The 18,894-nt window shown below is 45.5% G+C and overlaps 1 protein-coding gene across 1 annotated transcript in view; it reads right to left on the reverse strand.

Annotated features, from left to right (window-relative positions):
* Positions 1–18,894, reverse strand: part of PRRC2C (proline rich coiled-coil 2C) — an 88,846-nt gene that overhangs the window by 22,842 nt on the left and 47,110 nt on the right. The window contains exons 24-27 of the mRNA XM_056845468.1: positions 10,426–10,515; positions 7,149–7,250; positions 3,660–3,879; positions 1,729–1,932 (exon numbers count right to left, since the gene is read on the reverse strand). Of these exons, the coding sequence (XP_056701446.1) occupies positions 1,729–1,932; positions 3,660–3,879; positions 7,149–7,250; positions 10,426–10,515 (616 nt within the window). The remainder of the gene's footprint in view (positions 1–1,728; positions 1,933–3,659; positions 3,880–7,148; positions 7,251–10,425; positions 10,516–18,894) is intronic.

Raw genomic sequence — 18,894 nt, forward strand, 5'->3', positions numbered from 1 at the left:
TGAGTGGCCAGAGACAGAAAAGCCTTCCTGCTTTCTCTCTCTCTCTCTCTCTCACACACACACACACACACACGGGGCCCCCTCCTCCATCAGCAGAGAAGTGGGGTGTGTGCACGCAGAACAGCCCGCAGCACACGGGGCGCCGGGAGGGCCTTCCCTTCCTGCGGAAGCTCGATGTCCTGCCCCACTCCTACACACCCATGGAGGGCTGGGGCAGGTCCTGGGTGAGGGAGAAGGAGCTGGGAGAGGAAGGGTGAAGGGGCAGGAGAGGCAGAGCAGCCCAAGGAAGGCCAACAATGCGGCGGTGTGGCTCAGGCCCACCAGCCAGCTGGGCAGCGAGCAGGAAGGCATGCAAGGAGAGAAGGGGGGAAAGGGGGGAATGGACAAGGGCCCAAAAGCCTTCCCCAATCAGGCACCAGCTGCAAAGGGGGAAGAAGGGAAGGGGGACAAGGGAAAAAGAAAAAAAAATCCTGCCCTGCTGACAGCTGCCCTCACCCAGCCGGGCCCGCCGCCAGCGAGGGAGGGGAGGGAGGCGCCCCAGAGCCTCCGCCTGACTTCCCGCCCTGTGGCTCACCAGCCACCAGCCCTGCCGCTGCGCCCTTTGCTTATGGACGGGGCTGGGTCCTACCGCATCCCACGTGCCAGGGGCGAGCAGCAGGAGGAGGAGGATCCCCCACCCGGCTGGGCCTCGCCGCCACCGCCTCCACCCACCCCTTTCAGAGTGGAGCTCCAGCGGAAAGGAGGCCCATCTGGCGCAGAGGAAAGGAGGGAGGGAGCCCAGCCTAGCTCAGCACCCCTCTCTGCCTGCCCACCTGGCTTGCCCATGCCCCTAAGCCCCCCGCCCAGAGGGGATCTCCCACCCGGCCTGCCTGCCCCGAGGGGGGGATGCGGCGGTGGGGCGCGGCGGCGGCAGGCTTGTGAGAGGCGAGCGGGGTGGGGCAGAGGGCGCTTCCTTCACGCCCACTGGCCAGCCATGCCCCTTTAACTGCACAGGCCCAGAGGGCGCCGGAGAAGCCGCAGGCCATGCCGAGTGTGGGCGCTCGGCTTCTGTTCCCCACTCTCCCACCCACCTGGCCGGCCACGCACGCTCCAGCAGCGGCAATGGCGGCGGCTTCTGTGGGAGAGTCCGGGGGCCACCGCCAATGATGTCAGAGGTTCCCCACCCCTGGGCTACAGCCTCCCCCATCCAGGGCAGGGCAGATCTGGAAAGGCCAGCGGCTTGCAGGAACTGCGCGTGCCGGCAGAGAGGGCTACGCGTTTCGGACGTGGCACTCGTGCCATAGGTTCGCCAACATGGTTATAGGCCCTGCAGAATTGAGCTAAGTCCCGCAGGGCCCAGGTCTTATTTGCCAGAGAGTTCCACCAGGCTGGGGCCAGAACCAAGAAGGCCCTGGCCCTGGTTGAGGACAGCCAGATAGTCCAGGGGCCAGGGACTACCAATAAGTAGTTCCCTGATGAGCACAAGGCTCTCGGGTGGGGGTACATCAGGAGAGGTGGTCCCACAGATACAAAGGTCCCAGACTGTTCAGGGCTTTAAAGGTAAGTACCAAAACCTTCAACTTCATCCAGTATTCAATCTGGAGCCAGTACAGCTGGCGGAGAACAGGCTGAGTATGTGCTCTCCAAGGGGTCCCAATTGGGACCCACGTCGCTGCACCTGTCACATTAAACAAAGAGAACACGATCCTATGCCCAGGTACAACACATATGCCACCTGACCCCATTTACCTGCTGCTGACTGGGACACGTAGACTTGGGGACTCTGCTGCGGCTGGGCAATGAGGGACGGCATACAGCTCAGCTGCGAAAAGTGGCTGGCAGATGCCAAGTTACTTGTCTGCAGCTGCTGGGGTTTCACTTTACAGATGTTTGGTGGGTCAGAGGTGCTGGTTGTCTTTGTACTCAGCGAAGAGGTAGTGTATGTTCCAGCTCCTAGAAATGAAAAATCAGCGGTGCAATGGGGTCAGCGGTTGTAACTGAAAACAAGTTTCAGCAAGTCAGTCGAATACTTAGCTTACATTAAGTAAAAACAGAAAAAAATGCTAGTGAAGTATCTATCACTTTCACAGGAGTATTTATCCAAGGCGGCTTAACATATCACCTATTTCTATATTTGGCAAGATGACAGTTCGCACATCTGTATGACGGATGCATCTGTTGGCATTCATGGCAGATGCTCCCCTGCTGGAGAACCACTTTCCCAGAGCCTGGCCTAAGATTAAGCTTCTTTCGAAGTCAAGCAAAAACACCATTCCTTAGCTGATTTTCAGTACCATCAGCAAGCAATAATGAACAAAACAGCTATTGAGGATGCATGTATCACTAACATGCAGCGAAACACACCCAAAGCATTCTTCTGTTTTCTCTGTAGCATCTGTCACAGCTGATAGACAATCTCTGTCCCCCCCACTCAAATGACTCTTCAGCATGCTTTATAAGCTATAGGAACTGGACCATTAAAAAACCCCACAACCCTCTGCTAGCATGCCCGATTCATGAGTGTTAAATTGGTATTATAGATGCTGAGAGACAACCACATCACCTTCTGGCTACACCAAGGTTTTTCTTTGCTTAAATTAAACAGAACATTGGCCAACAAGCAGCAATATTAGATAAATGTTATCTAACATTGTACTATCATGTACTATCATGTTGAACTTCTCTACAACCCATATTGGACTTGTGGATATGACCTTCCTGCTATAGTTGGAAGCTAAATACCATTTTTCTTTCCAGCATTTGGTTCTGTAGGTTTACTCTGATTAAAAAAAGACTCCCCAGTAATTAATATACTTTCCCAGTGGTATCCAGGTAAAAAAACCTTCTGAGTATAAAATATGGTGCTCAAGCTTTGAATTTCTTGTACTGTGCAGGGTGTGTGTTGACTTCTTTTTTTGCCAACAAGTTACAGTTGACTTACGGCAACCTCATAAGGTTTTCAAGTCAAGAGGTATTCTGAAGTGGTTTGCCACTGCCTGCCTCCACGTCACGACTCTGGTATTTTTTGGAGGTCACCCATCCAAATACTAACCAGGGCTGACCCTGCTTAGCTTCTGAGGTCTGATGAGATCAAACTAGCCTGGGGCTATCCAGGTCAGGGCGTGTGTTGGCTACATGGCTTATAAAACCCCTGCCACTGCTTAAGATGGTGAATATTAAGATGCCTTCTATGCTTGTCAGCAAAGCCAGAACAGAAATTCACATATATTCTTTTTAGAATCACTGTATCTAATAGTGACGTGGTTTGCTGGCACATCAAATCACAAAAGCAGCAAAACTAGCCATCAACAGAAAGGTAGGGGTCTCTATCTACTTTGGGAAATTGCTAAGTATGCAAAAAGATATGGCTTTGTGAATTAATTACAAAAAAATAACCCCAAAACCAGTCTCATGAGCACTGAATACACTCCAAGAATACAACTGTTTAAAGTCAAAAGGGCCGGGGATTACACTGCTCAATCCCTTGGGAGCTTATAGACCCCTGGAAAAAGAGATGGAGGGAAGGGATGAGACTGTGATTTCCAAGCTGTTTCCCCTCACAATTTCTCATAAGTCCCCAACTTGTAGAGTAGGATCACACTGCTAATTACAGGAAAACAGCAAACTCAACAAGATTATGTAGTCAAATAACTTGCTAGACACAGCCTAAAGGATGATACCTGACAATGATGTTGTAGGTGTAACAGAAGCCACAGGAATAGGAGGCATTGATGCGCTTGAGAAAGAGCTGTATGTACCACTGGCTGGTCCACTGCTGCTGCTTCCACCTCCACCGCCACCACTGCTGCCGCCAGCAACAGGAGGTGCCGTTGAAGTAACTGGTGAATTCTTCTCCCCCATATTCGGTGAGTTCTCCCATGCTTTGCGAGCAGACTCCATCTAGTCAGAAAAAGAGATAGCTTTAAGACAAACACTTTGTACATCTGGCTTTTACACTGATTTTCATATCAACTCACTCTAGGCTACCAGGGAAAGTTAACTGCTTTGAAATTTTCAGTATGGAATTGGCTTAAAATTTGCAAACCAGAATAGAAAAGTACAGTAAAAATCAGGCCCATGTGTTTAGCACCTTCTATAAAAATAGTTTGTCTAGAACAACCGTTAGAAGTATAACTCAGAAGTATAACATGTTAAATGAAGTTAGTAAGACAATTCACTCAATAGAAGTATGCAGCTCCAGACCAGAACATCACAGGCCTACCTATATACAATTTTCAGTGAATTTGGCCCAATTTTACCCAGTATACTGACCAAAAAGAGAACTTATTCTTTCTATATCACATTTATTGCTATTAATTTGCAGAGTAGTGAAGGAAATAAAATGTTTCTTGGACAAGAATGCTGGAAATCAACTGAGACGCCAACTTTAAACTAGCTTTAATTTTAGATAGCTGTATGATGATAATTCCATTTGCTTTTTTGTCTTTGAATAGTTTCAACTCTTCAAGGGTCTGCTTTGGACATACTAAATCCCTCTGAGCAGTACTGAGTAGTGCACAAGCTTTGTATCCCACCATATCAATATACATTATGTAATTTAAGATCTGCAATTTGACTCCATCTTCTTCCCTCCTCTGGATGACTACAGAAACTCCAGTTACTGATTCCAGAAGGGTGGTCATATCATTTATGCTTTTAGAGTGCCTCCCATTTCTTTGAATTCCAAACCATAGAACAGTTAATGACATTTGATCAATAAAGTTACAAACGTTATCTACAGCAATTTAAGATCAACCCTCAGTTTTAAAGTAGAACTGTTTTGTAGTAGCCACATGCGGCAAGCCACCATTCTGTTGGAACTGGAGCCAGCAAAAATTAGGTTTTGTTTGTGAAGGATATTCCCATATTTCGACTATTGGACTGAAATTGCTTTTGTTCTGTCACTTTTAACAAAACAATTTATCTAGATGCAAAGGGTTCAAGCTCCCACAGAGAAGGAAGAAAATCTTCACTGCAGACCAAACAAAGTCCAATCTAAAATCCTGGAGAAAGATGAGGGATTGGAATCCATATCAATGCATTTGGATACTACTCTCATAAACGTGGCAAAATTTCTGACGATAGCAGTCAAACAATGGGAATCTAGTCAAAAGTAGAATCACAACATTAAGGAATTATTTATATTAATTTTATTTTATTTTATTTTAACTGTTATCCTTTTATATACTGCAAATTGTACTATGCCAATAAAGGTATTTGAAATTTGAAACTCTTAAGAATATTAGCGATTTTTTTATAGCTTCTGCTTACTCAGTAGATTTCTAAGGTTTTGTTTTTCTGTAGTGAACGGGAACTTCACCTTCACAACAGCCAGTTAAGCACATGCTTCCTAATACCTTGTTCCAAGAGTTCAAAATGGTTCCTGAGATCACCACACAGTTATGCAAGGTACATTACTTTATCACAGCAACACTCATGACTGCATAAATCTGCAGAGGCACAATAACAACATAAGGAATGCTAAGTGGAAGTTCTGTTGAAGTTATACACACTTACTTTAAAAGTAGCTTTCAGAGCTGTGGAGATGAGGTCTGCCAGGACATCTGTTTATCCCTTCAACATTTTCACTCTCTAATCTCATATTAAGAGGCTTACTTGTATAGTGTTATGTACACAGCATGCTACTGATAACAAAAGATATCACACCCACCCTCAAGCAGTAAAGAGAGGGGGCATATGTTCCATTAGGAACCTCTTGTACAGAAGCCCAGTGAAGCGAATTATGCAAAAGCACAAAGTCCCGTGAGTATGTACGTGCAATGAACTGTATCCGGATACAAAGCATGAGCAGAATGAGCTAAACATCCAAGTTCAAAACCCTACAACAAAAACCATTCACTTGTCAATAAGTTTACTACAGGTTGAGGATCCTTTATCCAGACATCCGATATCCGGACTGATCCGAAAACTGGACCTTGTGAGCCGGCATGCAGGCATTACTCACAGGCCCTCAAGTGTGCCACTGATGGTTCAATGTACCCAAAATTCTTTAAAATATTGTTTAAAATTACATTCAGGCTATGTGTATAAAGTATATATAAAACATACATAAAGCATAAATGAATTTCGTGTTTAGACTTGGGTCCCATCCCCAAGATATCTCATTAGGTCTATGCAAAAATTCCAAAATACGGAAAGATCCGAAATACAGACCACTTCTGGTACCAAGCAGTCCAGATTAGGGATATTCAAATCAAGCAGCAGCTCTACTGACCAGAAATTCTAAATTTCCATTGCTAAATCTCCACACAGATCTCTGGCCAAGAGGAAACATTTTTTAATCTGCCACAAAGCCATTTTAATGAACCCCTAGCCTGCAAAAATATGGCCTGCAGACACTCCAAGCATTCTTTCCTTATATATATGGCCTACTGTGTCTGCTGCTGCTAAAGCCACAGTACTATGCCTCATTGAAGCTGAAGTTGCAAGCCCTGTTGTTCAACATCTGAGCCCTTAATGGAAATAGTGGGATGGAAATTTAGTCATCCTCCATTTGGCTAATTTCCAGCACTGAGAACTAGCATCAACATTCACACAAAGGCAGCAAGAGACTGACGGTGTTAAGAGGCATGATCCAATCCACACAAGCATTCCTGATATAAAAGACAACTTGTCTACTACAGGCCAAACACCATGAATTAAGAAGGTGACATCAGCAACCACTGGTGCAAAAGAACCACCTATCAAACGTACCGCCTCACTTACTGCCAATCTCCTATTCGATGTTTGTTATATCAACTATTACATACTACCAAATTAAACACTTTCTGCCCAAATCAGTGCACAACCTACTTCACAGAGTATCCTTTGGAACCACATATTTATAAACAGTTTGCTTTTCTTGGGGTTCACTATGGGACATGAAGAAGACCTCATACCTTCAAGAGGTATAAATCCTACCTAATGTGCTGACTTGCATACCTAGGGATTTGGGTGGCAAAAGTCAGTTGCTTGATTGTTAGTGTTTATAACTTAGTGGGGATGGTGATTAAAATGCTTAGTCCTCTTGTTCTAGTGGTTTCTAAAGCAAAAAAGCTGCTTTAAAAAGTTGCCTTGTTGGTCTCTCCACTGAAGTCCACCAGCAAGTTCTCCATTAACTCTTCCCCTTGCATGCAAGAAAATGACCCTTAGAGGGATGTGGTACATACCTTGAGGGTGAGGTCGACGGTAGCGGGAGAAACTGGAGTTAGGCTGGAGCTCTGTTGTAGAGCCTCCCTCCTAGGGAGGGGAAGGGTGTGGGGCAGGGGCACCTGAAAGGCAGGCAACACACGTCACATTCTAGCTAAGTCTATGACACAAGCCCCATCATAAGCAAGAGCTCTCAAGCAATACTGCCAAACTACTACAAGGCTTCCAGGCTTGAGTGTTTGGCAGGGATGCTTTGACAGAAAGGATGGAAAATCTGATCGGGGAAAAGTCGATCCAATTTGTGGTCACAGAATATTGTCCATGGATCTAATTACAAAAAAAAAAGCCCAGGACTGTGTTTCCTGTAGTCTGCTTTCCATAGGTCCCATTAAATGAAAGGTATGGCAGGCCTCCATATTCTTCTTCTGTAGTGCCATAAACAGGCTTTGTTTTTGTCCTCTTGACAATGGTAGGAACAATACAAATTTTATTTTACACTTCTTCAGTTGGGTTCTGTAAGTCCAAGCTTAGGAGGAAGAACCTGAATGTGACTAGATGCCCTCAGAGAATTGATGCTCTCCTCAAATTCAAATGAACATATTTTCTCACAGTATCAAATATAAGACAATCTGAAACAGTGATGCTCTCTTATACCCGTTGTTGCCACCGATCTTACAATCACCAGTATGTGATGCTGTCACAGAATGGGATGAAACTAGTTAAAAGAATGAAAGTACTTGATAGTTCAGATCACACATTCTATGGGTGAATCCATTTCTAAAAATGCAGTACGCTAAAATCACCTGCACCCAAGAATTACAAGGTGCTCCATCCTGGATGCACTCTACCTCTAACAAAATTAAAATCCTTTCAAGCAATTATGATCAGACGGAGAAGACACAAATCTATGAACGCTTGTCACAAAACTGAGCAAATAATATTAAATATCACAAAGTCCTTCACAGACTGTTTAGCGACCACAAATGCTCTTGGAGTTGTTCCACTCCTGTTCTCTTACAAGACACACCACCATGATTAAATCAGAAGCAAAGACCAGATGCACCAGGCCTCCCTATTAAAGGGATACTTTATGTTGCCATATACCAACTTCCACCACTTGCAGGGGGCAATGACCTAACTGGCAAATCCACACAGCCTCTGCAGACTTTGCCAAAAAACAAACAAACAAAACAACAACAACCCAGACACATAACTTAAAATCCTTGCACACAATCATTGCAACTGATATTCTGATGTTTTGACATTTTAGGGTGCTTTAATCCTATTCGGCAGCCACAATTCATTTAAAAAGTGATTCAGGTTTATGTGTTCACATATCACAGCGGGAGATTTAAAATACCAGGTGGCAAAGAACCATTTATAGAGGAACTGTACCACTTTGTCCAGAACATGGGTCTTTTTAATGAATATGCTCATTTTCAGAATGGTTGTAATTCACATGTTATATGCCAGGCTTACAAACTGATTTAGGGTCTATTATGTGCGTTAAATGCTGCCAAGTAGCTTCCAACTCATGGTGACCCTACGAATCAATGTCTTCCAAAAAGTCCTATTGTTATCAGCCTTGGCCAGGTCTTGCAAACTGAGGCTTCCTTTATAGAGTCCATCTCATGTTGGGCCCTCTCTTCTTGCTGCCTTCAACTTTTCCAAGCATGATTGTCTTTTCCAGTGACTCTTGTCTTCTCTTAATGTGACCAAAGTACGATAGCCTCAGTTTAGTCATTTTAGCTTCTAGGGGGAACTCAGCCTTGATTTGATCTAGAACCCACTTATTTGTCTTTTTGGTGGTCCATGGTATCCATAACACCCTATATATTCAATATTCCATTTGGTAGCACTGTTCTTACTTTCCCTAGTCCTTAGAAGAGAAAGCTGCACATTTACAAGTTCTCTCTCTCTTGTACACGCAAACAAACAATTGGTAAGCATTTAAAGGGGAGGGGGGAGAAAGAAAGAGAGAGAAAGGGCTTGATTGAGAGGTCAATCATGGTACCAATTATCAGATCTGGTAGTCAAGAGCACCCCTGCTGACTCATGTTCTCCTTCCTCCCATTGTTGGAGATAACCATAGTTTGCCACGACATCTGAATCATGCAAACATTCCCTCCAATCAAGGGCTGAAGCCTATTTTAGAATGTGGTTGGCAGTAACTGCTATGTGCCCAATTCACATGTCACAGAAAACGATGTTTATTGTAAAACACATAGAAGGGACAGGGAAAGAGTACACAACCCTGAAGAGAGAGAAGTATATGAACCTGCAGAGGCTCTTCCCACTGGCTGACGGGTGTCTGAATCCAGCCAGTGTGGACAGGTACCATGGCACTATGTTAACAGAATACTGGAGTCTGCATATATGACACATCAAGATTACCCCACATGAAAAATGTGTGTTCTGTCACTTGCAAGCTTGCTTGGGGCAATGGCTAGGAGCACAGGGTAAGCAGAAAATTAAAATGATAACCTGTGTTGGGTCTGAAGGACAGTGATAGTATTTACTTACATATGCTCTATTACCATAACATGACTGCATGCAAGAATGCCTGTTTCAGAGTTACTCAATATGGCTTGTAATCACTCCTTTAACCCTTACTCCTTCTATTTATAAACAGGTCAGGATGATTGTTGAATAAGAAACACAATGCGTATCCCCCCCAACTATGTTTATTTCAGGTTACATAACAGATCAGTAATTCTGAGTACAGAACCAGACTATTGTTATCGAAGTCAGCCCTGAATGATTTGTTGAAAACCGCCACTTTGTAACCCCTCCTGGAACTGTATGACTTTAAAATGCTGGTCGTGTTCACAAGACTGAATTGCCTCCTCCCCTCTAAAGCTATGTCAGAGACAGATCTGGCCATGGAAGTTTCCTACAAGCAAGTTAGGTAAGGGTTTGTGGGTCTCACCCGTTGTTATAATAACGTGTGATTCCTTACCATATGGTACTGCATGCATTACTATAACCACTCTTTTAGCTTGCAGACTTCTTTTAAACAGCTTCCTATACTTCCACAACTCTTGAAAGCTTTCCCAGGTTCTGGTCGTTTGTGCCTCAAAAACCTTCATTCGATCTCTTAAAAATGATTTTCAGCGTTATTAACTCACTGCATTTCTACTCGATAGAAAGCTTCCACCCACCCTAGAAAAACTACGGAGTGCCACTTAATGTACGAATAAGCAGCTAGGTTACCACAATGGAAAGCTAAAATATAAAATGCCAAGCCTAAAATCCAAGAAGGGACAACTTAAACTCTGAAGTCACTGACAAGCTTACATTTGTCACTAAAGCCTCTTCCATCTTTGCACTGCTTGTAGCCACTGTACTGGAATGTGAAGACGGCGTGGTATAGTCTGTAACAGACTCCTGCAAAGGGGGACAAAGTTGAAGAAACTGACCTACATATCCATATTTTTTTCCAGAAACAGAGTAATTTGAGCACACAGAAACTTATCCAAGCAGAATCAAAGTTATTGCAGCTAATGTTAGAAGAATCACATTGATTGTATTAATGAACTTATAAATTCAGCACTTTTCAAAAAAGCTGCGATATTTACCATCAGGATATCAACTTAAATCCACACGGGCTTGTCAAAGGATATGCTTCAGACAGATTTACTTGAGAAACCATACCCAAGGCAATTCTTCTGCTAAGCACAATCTGTAAGTATGAATGCATGATACAAGCTTCAAAGTTCCAAACTCTCTCTGCCTTGGTAAGTGTTATCAAGAATAGTGTCTTGCCATTAATTCAACACACAGAAACAATGACCAAAAACCTCCTAAAAAACAGACACCTGACTAATCAATAAATGCTACAATGGCAGGGCAGGCAGGCCAGTTTTCCACGCGTTCCTTCAGACTACAGGAGGACGTCTCCTAGCTCCTGCTGCTTACAGTTGTGAAAGGAGGATTTAGGTGACATCTTCGTAACATCTTACTGCACAGAAATAAAATTTTGATATTTGGGGGTCAGCTGACTCAGCTGTGAGGAAACATGCTGCTGATTCTCCTGAAATCTCCAGTGAGTTCTCACGCATGCTGCAGCCAAGACAGTAGCAATTAATCTTTATTTGTCCATGGTGACTGTTAACAAATAAACTGCTTTAAGAATCAAGGAGAAAAGTCCTCAATATCTTAGAGGTATTATCTTAGAAGACAGATTGATATTGACCTACATATTCCAAGGTCAATATTTCATTCTTGGGTAAGGTACCTGAATGCACAGTGGCCTGACCATCCAACTTCAGGTGGTCTCGGAGCAAAAAGATCAACTAGACCCATTTCAATACAGATACAGGCCCAGGTTTGGGACAGAAACTGCCTTGATCGCCCTTGTGGAACATCTTTGCTGGGAGAGTGACTGGGATAGCTCCCTTTGTTATTCTCTTAGACCTCTCAGAGGTTTTGATACCATCAACTATGGTGCCTTCTGGAGCAGCTGGCTGTGCTGGGAGAAGCGAACACTCTGCTCTGCAGGGCCCCTACCTACCTGTCTGGCTGGTTTTAGAAGGTGGCTGTGGGCAGCTGCTGCTTGGCTCCAACGTATTTTTTTAAAAAAATAAGTTGTAATCAAATGAAGCATTTAGGAAGAAAAATGGAAGATTTCAGTCTTGGAGGCAGTCAAGAAAGTGTTCAGGTAGTGGTGTAATTGCTCAAGTTTACCAGTATTTATCCAGTGAAATAAAGGTGTTGGGTGACCTCAGTTACGGTCTGCAAATCTGTGTGGGAACAGGGTCTATGATATGAGAATCTAGTCAGGGTAAAATGGGTTTCACAATGCACAGCACTGTTTATTCACTCCTTAAAATGACCACACATGGAAGGTTAGAGGCAATCTGAGGGCCACTTGCCAACAGAACGCTTTGCATTAAAGCTATATTCCTGGACAATCTTTAAGAACAAAAGAAGAGCTCTGCCAGATCATTCCAGTAGACCATTTGGCAGAGCATCCTCTCTCACACAGTGGCCAACCAGTCACAGCGGAGGGGCCAACAAACCCAGAGGCCAAGGCCTTCCCCTTGATTTCTTCTAGCACTGGAATTCAGAGGTTAACCGCCTCTGAATGTGGATGTTCTCTTTAGTCACCATGGTTAGTAGCCGCTGATAAACTTATCCTCCATGAATCTGTCTAATCCCCTTTTAAAGCCATCTATGCCTATGTCAAAAGAGATATTTTAACTGAACACACATTTTCAGATGAACTTTAGTAGCAAACGAAACCTCCCCCATCAGAAATTGCCACCGTGGTTGAAAGTGGATGGTGAAACATCTGACTTTTGTCTTGTGGATATACAACTGGCAGAAGAAAGTAAGAACAATTTTACACTGCCTGAATTTTTTCAGAGATTTGCAGCTATTGTTCCTTGGCAAGCTCCAACAGCAGATGCACACCAGTAAAAGAATGTACAGATACCTGCATAGATACAGCATGCTCAGATTCTTGGGTACGTATTAAAATATTTATATCCTGCCTTTTGATGCAGTTTAGAGCACTTACAAAAATAAAAAAATAAAAAACATTATAATAAAGAGAAGAAATTTTTTAAAAAACCAAAAATTGTAGCACAGTAGACTACATTAAATGTAATACAGCAGCTGAAATAACCATAATAGCAGATTACACCATCAGAAAAGGTGACCACCTAAAGCAGTGTTAAAAACACAGGATAATAATCAGAATAAAACCACAGCAAACTACTCACCCAATAGCTGGGCCAAAACAATAAAGGGTTTTGCCTTCAGCCTAATCAGAAGCAAGGAAGGCGACAAATGAACCACATACAGTGCCATCACTCAAAAGACCCCATCACTCAAAAGACCCCACCCACCTGCGTCACAACCATAGGCAGGGAGAGTAAGGTCTATGTGGAAGATCTTAGTAGTGGGGGCTGCATGTAAGAAGCAGGTGGCCCTTGAGACATGGCTGCATAAGAACAGTCTTATTCATTTCTGCTTTTAGCAGTGAGTTCTCGCTCTGAGAGAGAAGGGCATCTATGATTGGGTGTTTCGGCTTCGCTTGCTTCAGGAGGCAGGACCTTACAAAACTTTCACTCCCACTTCCTGTCTCCTGGGAAACACCCCCCTTCTTCTCCAGTTCTTTCCTGCCTCGCTATCGGGAGAGCGTGTTTTTTCAGCTCTCTGAAGCAGCTTTAGGAAAGGTTATTTTCTTATCTGATTTCTAACCTAATTCTCATCTACTCAATTCTATTCTAATCCTATCTTAATCTACCAGTGACTATCCTTTCTCTGTTTAGCTTATTAGTAGAGGGCAACGGTCGAGCAGCGAGTTCCCGCCAAAACAAAATGGCGGAGGATCGCCCCGACCAATACATCGGCCAGGGCGATTTGGACCCCTCTCTGCTTAGACCAGCTGAGGGCGGAGACCAGCCCTCTTGCAGCTATTTAGCAGGCATTAAGACCAAGGAAAAATCCGCGCCTAGTAAAAAGAAAATCGGGTCGGCGCACGGGAAAACGGCCAAGCGCCTCCTTAACGCCGCCCGTGGTCTTAGAGTCCCGAAGGTGCCGAAAATGAGCGCATCTCCGCCTCAACTCCAAAGCGCTCAGGGACACACAGCGGCTCCGACCACTCCGTTCCCAGGCCCCATAAGCGAGCATGCAACGGCTGCGTCCGTTCCGTCTCCAGCCCGCGGCGCGGAGCACACAGCGGCGGCAGCTGCTCCGACTCCATACGATGGCGCCGCTTCAACCTTGCAGGGGCCAGCCGCACAAGTCTCCATGGGTAAAGTACCTACACCGCCGGTTCCCATGGGGGTGGGGGGACTGGCATTTTTAAGGGCAGAGTTGTCTGCCTTAGTGAGAGACTCCTTTGCCGAGGGTCTTAGAATGGTCAGCTTATCTTCCCCAGCCCCTTCCCGCGGCCCCTCTACTTCACGGGATCCATCCCCTCCTCTCCACCAAAGGGGGGTGGATTCTCGCGCCAAGAGTAAAAAGAGCAAGCATAGCCTCACTAAGGCTGATCTGAAAGCTCAATCCGTCTCCTTTTCTGAACGGAGGGAACCCGATGCCTCTCCCTTTTCCACAGATGATGAAGGAAGGGAGAGAGAAGAAGGCGAATTCTCTTCTAGTGAAGAGGAGGGGGGTGCAGAAAATAAACAAAATAGAATTTTTAATGCTGAGGATTTTCCCTCACTTCTGACTAAAACCCTGGCGGCCTTAGATCTGTCAGAGGAAACCGCAACTCCCTCTACTGGCAAGGGAAAAGGTTTAAGGGAATTTTTTCATATGAATGACTCCCCTTCCAACTTCATCCCTGTTCCAGATTATTTCACTGGCCTAGTTAAGGCCGAATGGGCTAAACCTCTGGGGGGGGGGGGAGGGCCCCTCAGTTCACCAAAATTTTTTATAACTTGGCAGCTGCCTCAGCCGACCTGCTTCAGGTCCCCACAGTTGAATCCCCTGTTTCAGCCCTGCACTCTGCAGACTTGGCTACTGAAGAGGGCCAGGTAATGATTAGGGACCCTGTTGATCGCAAGGTTGATCTAGCTTGTAAACGTTCCCATGAAGCCTCAGCCCTAGCCACCAGCGTGTCCATTACTTCGGCCCTGGTCTCTAGAGCGGCTATAGTTTGGGTCAGGAAGTTAGCCCAGCTTATACCTGAAGACGATAGGAACGCTCTGGAGGGGGTGTCAAGAATACTTAAGGCGGTTTCCTTCCTGGCCGATTCCTCGTTAGAGTCCATGGTCTTTTCCGCAAGAGCCTTGGCCATCTCAGTGGCTGCTAGGAGGGCCATGTGGATCCGCCCTTGGCAAGTTGGGCACAGATCCAAAATCGTTCTGATGGGCTACCCTTATCAAGGTGGCAAGTTGTTTGGGGAATCTTTAGAATCTATCTTAGTTGAAACTAAAGATAAAAAGAAGGCCCTTCCCAAGGTCCTAAGTAAAGACTACAAATATCACAGCCAAACTTCTTTTCGGTCCTTTCATGCCCTGTCGTGCTATAGACCTGACAATAGGAAAGGCCAGTGGAATTCACAGTGGGGGTCCTTTCATAGGGGAGGTCATTTTTCCAGGTCCTCCCGCTTCACCAATCCTCAATCAGACAGAGGGGACAAAGCCCCACATCAGCCCAAGCAATGACGCCCTCCTGCGGCCTGTGGGGGGCAGGCTCAAGTTTTTCTAGGAACACTGGTCCTCCTCCCATCCGGACCCCTGGGTTTTGAAAATAGTGACACAAGGCTACCAAGTAGAATTTTTCAGGAATCCTCCAGACCGGGTGGTGCCTTCCCCACGTCCCATGAACAAAGAGAAACGGCTCAGAACGTTGGCGGCCATTCATCACCTTGTGGACATCTGTGCCATAGAAGAAGTCCCTCCGCTGGAGAGAAGATCTGGAGTTTACTCTATCTTCTTTACAGTGCCAAAAAGAGACGGCAACTGGCGAGCCATTCTCGATTTAAAATTCCTAAACAAATTCATCCATCGAAAAAAGTTCCGCATGGAGACTCTGAAGTCTATCTCAGAGGCCCTCAGACCGGGAGACTTTCTCACGTCAGTGGACCTCAAGGAAGCATATTTTCATATCCCGATTCATCCTGCTCACCGCAGATATTTGTGCTTCCAGTTTCACCATCTGCACTACCAGTTTACAGCCCTCACGTTTTGTCTTACCTCGGCCCCGCGAGTGTTCTCCAAGGTGATTATAACCTTGGTGGCGCTGGCTCGCGAGAGGGGCATAAGGCTTCATCCCTATCTGGATGATCTTCTGATTTGTGCTTCATCAGAACGCCAGAGCCAAGAACACACAGCTATGGTTCTGCAGATGCTGGCAGAACATGGCTTCCTGACAAACTTCGAGAAGAGTCAGCTGATTCCATCACAGCACATCCGACATCTAGGAGTCTATATCAATACCTCCACCAATCTTCTCATCTTGCCAGAGGACAAGATCTGCCAAATATGCGACATCTCCAAGAAGACAATTGCTGCCAAGTCATCTCGCCTAATGCTTTTGGCCAAACTCCAAGGCATGATGTCCCGGGACGAGCCTACAGGCCGGCTCCCGGGCCGCTGTCTCCCCGCCTCCGACCCCCCGGGCTCAGGTGTACTCACGGGGTAGGCAAGGGGGGCTCGCTGGATCACCCGGCCACCTCAGGGGGAGTCGGGGGGGCCACAACGCCGGTTCCCTTCTTTTCCCAGGTAGCCGGCTGGACGGGCCGCGCCGCCCAGGAACGGAGCAACCCGGCCAGGAGCCGCAGGCCCCGACGCAGCCAGAGTGACGCGGCCCGACGGACTCCGCCCCTCTCACCAGCTGATGGTCGGGAGGGCGTGGGCGGGTCGGGGAAGGGCCGGCGCAGCTGCCGGAGAGCCCGATAGAGCCGCACGAGCGGCCATTCGGCACGGGGGAGCACGGGGAAAGGGGCGGTAGCGGGGAAGGGGCGGGGTCTCTCTGGCCGGGGAGGGTTAAAAGGCGAGAGGGGAGCTGAGGCCGGGGAGGAAGCCGGAGAGGGTTGCGTGCAGGCTGAATGAGAGTTGGCCAGCAACCTGGCAACGTCCGAGGGAGGAGAAAGTTCTGACTCCCCCTCGGACTGGTCTGAGGCCGAGGAGGCTCCCCCGCCCCCACCCCTCTCCAGGGCAGAGACCCCGGGGGTCGCCGGAGGCCAGGCGCGGCACGACACATGATGATAGCCTGCATCCAATCTGTGCAGTGGGCCAGACTGCATGCGAGACCTCTTCAAGGCTTCCTCGGAAACCATCAACTTCCCAGGTTCTACTCATATAATCAGGTCCTCCTTATTTCATATATGGATGAGATATAAACATATTTTTGAACCAGTAACACCGATGTGGATATCACCTCATTACGCCCACTTAGATTGGACAAATTTATCACCTACCAAGAGTTAATTAACTGGGAAGGAAAGAAAAGCCCACTAAAAGACTTTCAGTTACTTAAAGACGATTTACAATGGCTTCAATATCATCAAATTAAATCAGTATTTACACAAGATATGAAGAATGGATTCTCTAAAGAAAAATCATCTTTTCACAGGATGCTATTAGATAATAATACTCAACTGATTTCTAAAATGTATAATCTTCTTTTAACAATTTATTGTGAGCAGGAAATAATCAAACCAACAATGATTAATTGGGCTCAAACTGTGGGACATGATATTGCCCTAAACAAATGGGAAAGACTATGGGCGAAAGACCTGAAAGGAATAAATGCGCAGTCAATTCGAGAAAATATCTATAAAATGATGTATAGATGGCATTTAACGCCTAAGAAGATTGCAAAGATCTACAAACTGACATCCCCTAAATGTTGGAAATGTAATAAAGAAGTTGGTTCTTTTTATCATATGTGGTGGACTTGTGACAAAGCTAAGGATTTTTGGGATATGATTTATAACGAATTAAGACTAATAGTACAAAAAAACATACCCAAAACACCAGAAATGATGCTATTAAGTATGATACCTGATGATTTGTTAAAACACAGGACTTTTTTGATTTACGCGACTACAGCTGCAAGACTGCTTTATGCAGCAAAATGGAAAGGGGCAGACACTCCTGGGAAAAAAGACTGGACTATGAAAATGTTTGAACTGGTGGAAATGGCAAAACTTACAGCTATTTTAAATCAAAAAGACAATGTTCAATTTATGGGGGAATGGGAGGCGTGGATGAAATATTGTGAATATGAATAGGACTGGGGAAAATGGAAGAATACCTTTTAATCTGATCTAGATGACATTGTTAACATAAAGAAATGTAATCAATTATATTGATAGTATAATGTGATTGAAACCTAATTGAGATATAAGAGTAATTAAGATCAGACGATGGGATAGAATACTTTATTAAGAGGCGGACGGAGGTGATGGGGAAGTCAATAAATTTTCCTTTATTTTTTATTTTTATTTAGCACTTAAACAATTATAACAACATTACCTATGATTTAGTTTTTAATACTACGTATATTGTTGTTTGTTAACATGGAAAATTTATATTATAAAAACCAATAAATTTTTTTTTTTTAACTTCCCAGGTTCTACTCCAGATACAAACAGAGCGGAGCATAACAGACCGACGCACTGGTGTCTCCATGGCCGAGAGAACTTCTCTATGCCTTTCCCCCGCTATCCTTGATTCCACAGGTGTTACGTCGCATACGGGGTCTACGAGCGTCGGTGATCCTTGTTGCTCCTTATTGGCCACGTCAGCCTTGGTTTCCTGTCCTGAGAGAACTGTCCACCCAGGAACCTTGGAACTACCGGACAGGGTCAATCTTCTGCATCAGGGGCTGATCCTTCACCCCAACCCAGGATGGTACAGGCTGACCGCCTGGGCATTGAAAGAGACAGGTTCCTAGGCTTAGGCTACTCTCCAGAGATTAAAGACACCATCTTAGCGTCTCGAAGACCTTCGACCATCAGAATATATAACGCCTCCTGGAAAGCCTTCGCCAGATGGAGTCGTCGTAAACACGTCAACCCGCTAAAGCCATGTGTGTCAGAAGTTCTAGCCTTTCTACAGGACGGGCGTAAACAGGGACTGAAGGTTTCCACACTACGCCGGCAGCTGGCCGCCATTGCCACCTTAGTTCCCAAGATTTCAGGTTTTCCAATTGCCAAACATCCTCACGTCCAGGCCTTTTTGAGGGGCGTAGCATTAATTTCTCCACCTGTCATCCATAGGTTCCTGACGTGGAGTTTACATACGGTCTTGATTGCATTAACCAAAACCCCATTCGAACCCCTTCGCCAAGTGGAACTTACTT

This window comes from Euleptes europaea, chromosome 2, assembly GCF_029931775.1.
Source record: "Euleptes europaea isolate rEulEur1 chromosome 2, rEulEur1.hap1, whole genome shotgun sequence".
NCBI lineage: Eukaryota > Metazoa > Chordata > Lepidosauria > Squamata > Sphaerodactylidae > Euleptes > Euleptes europaea.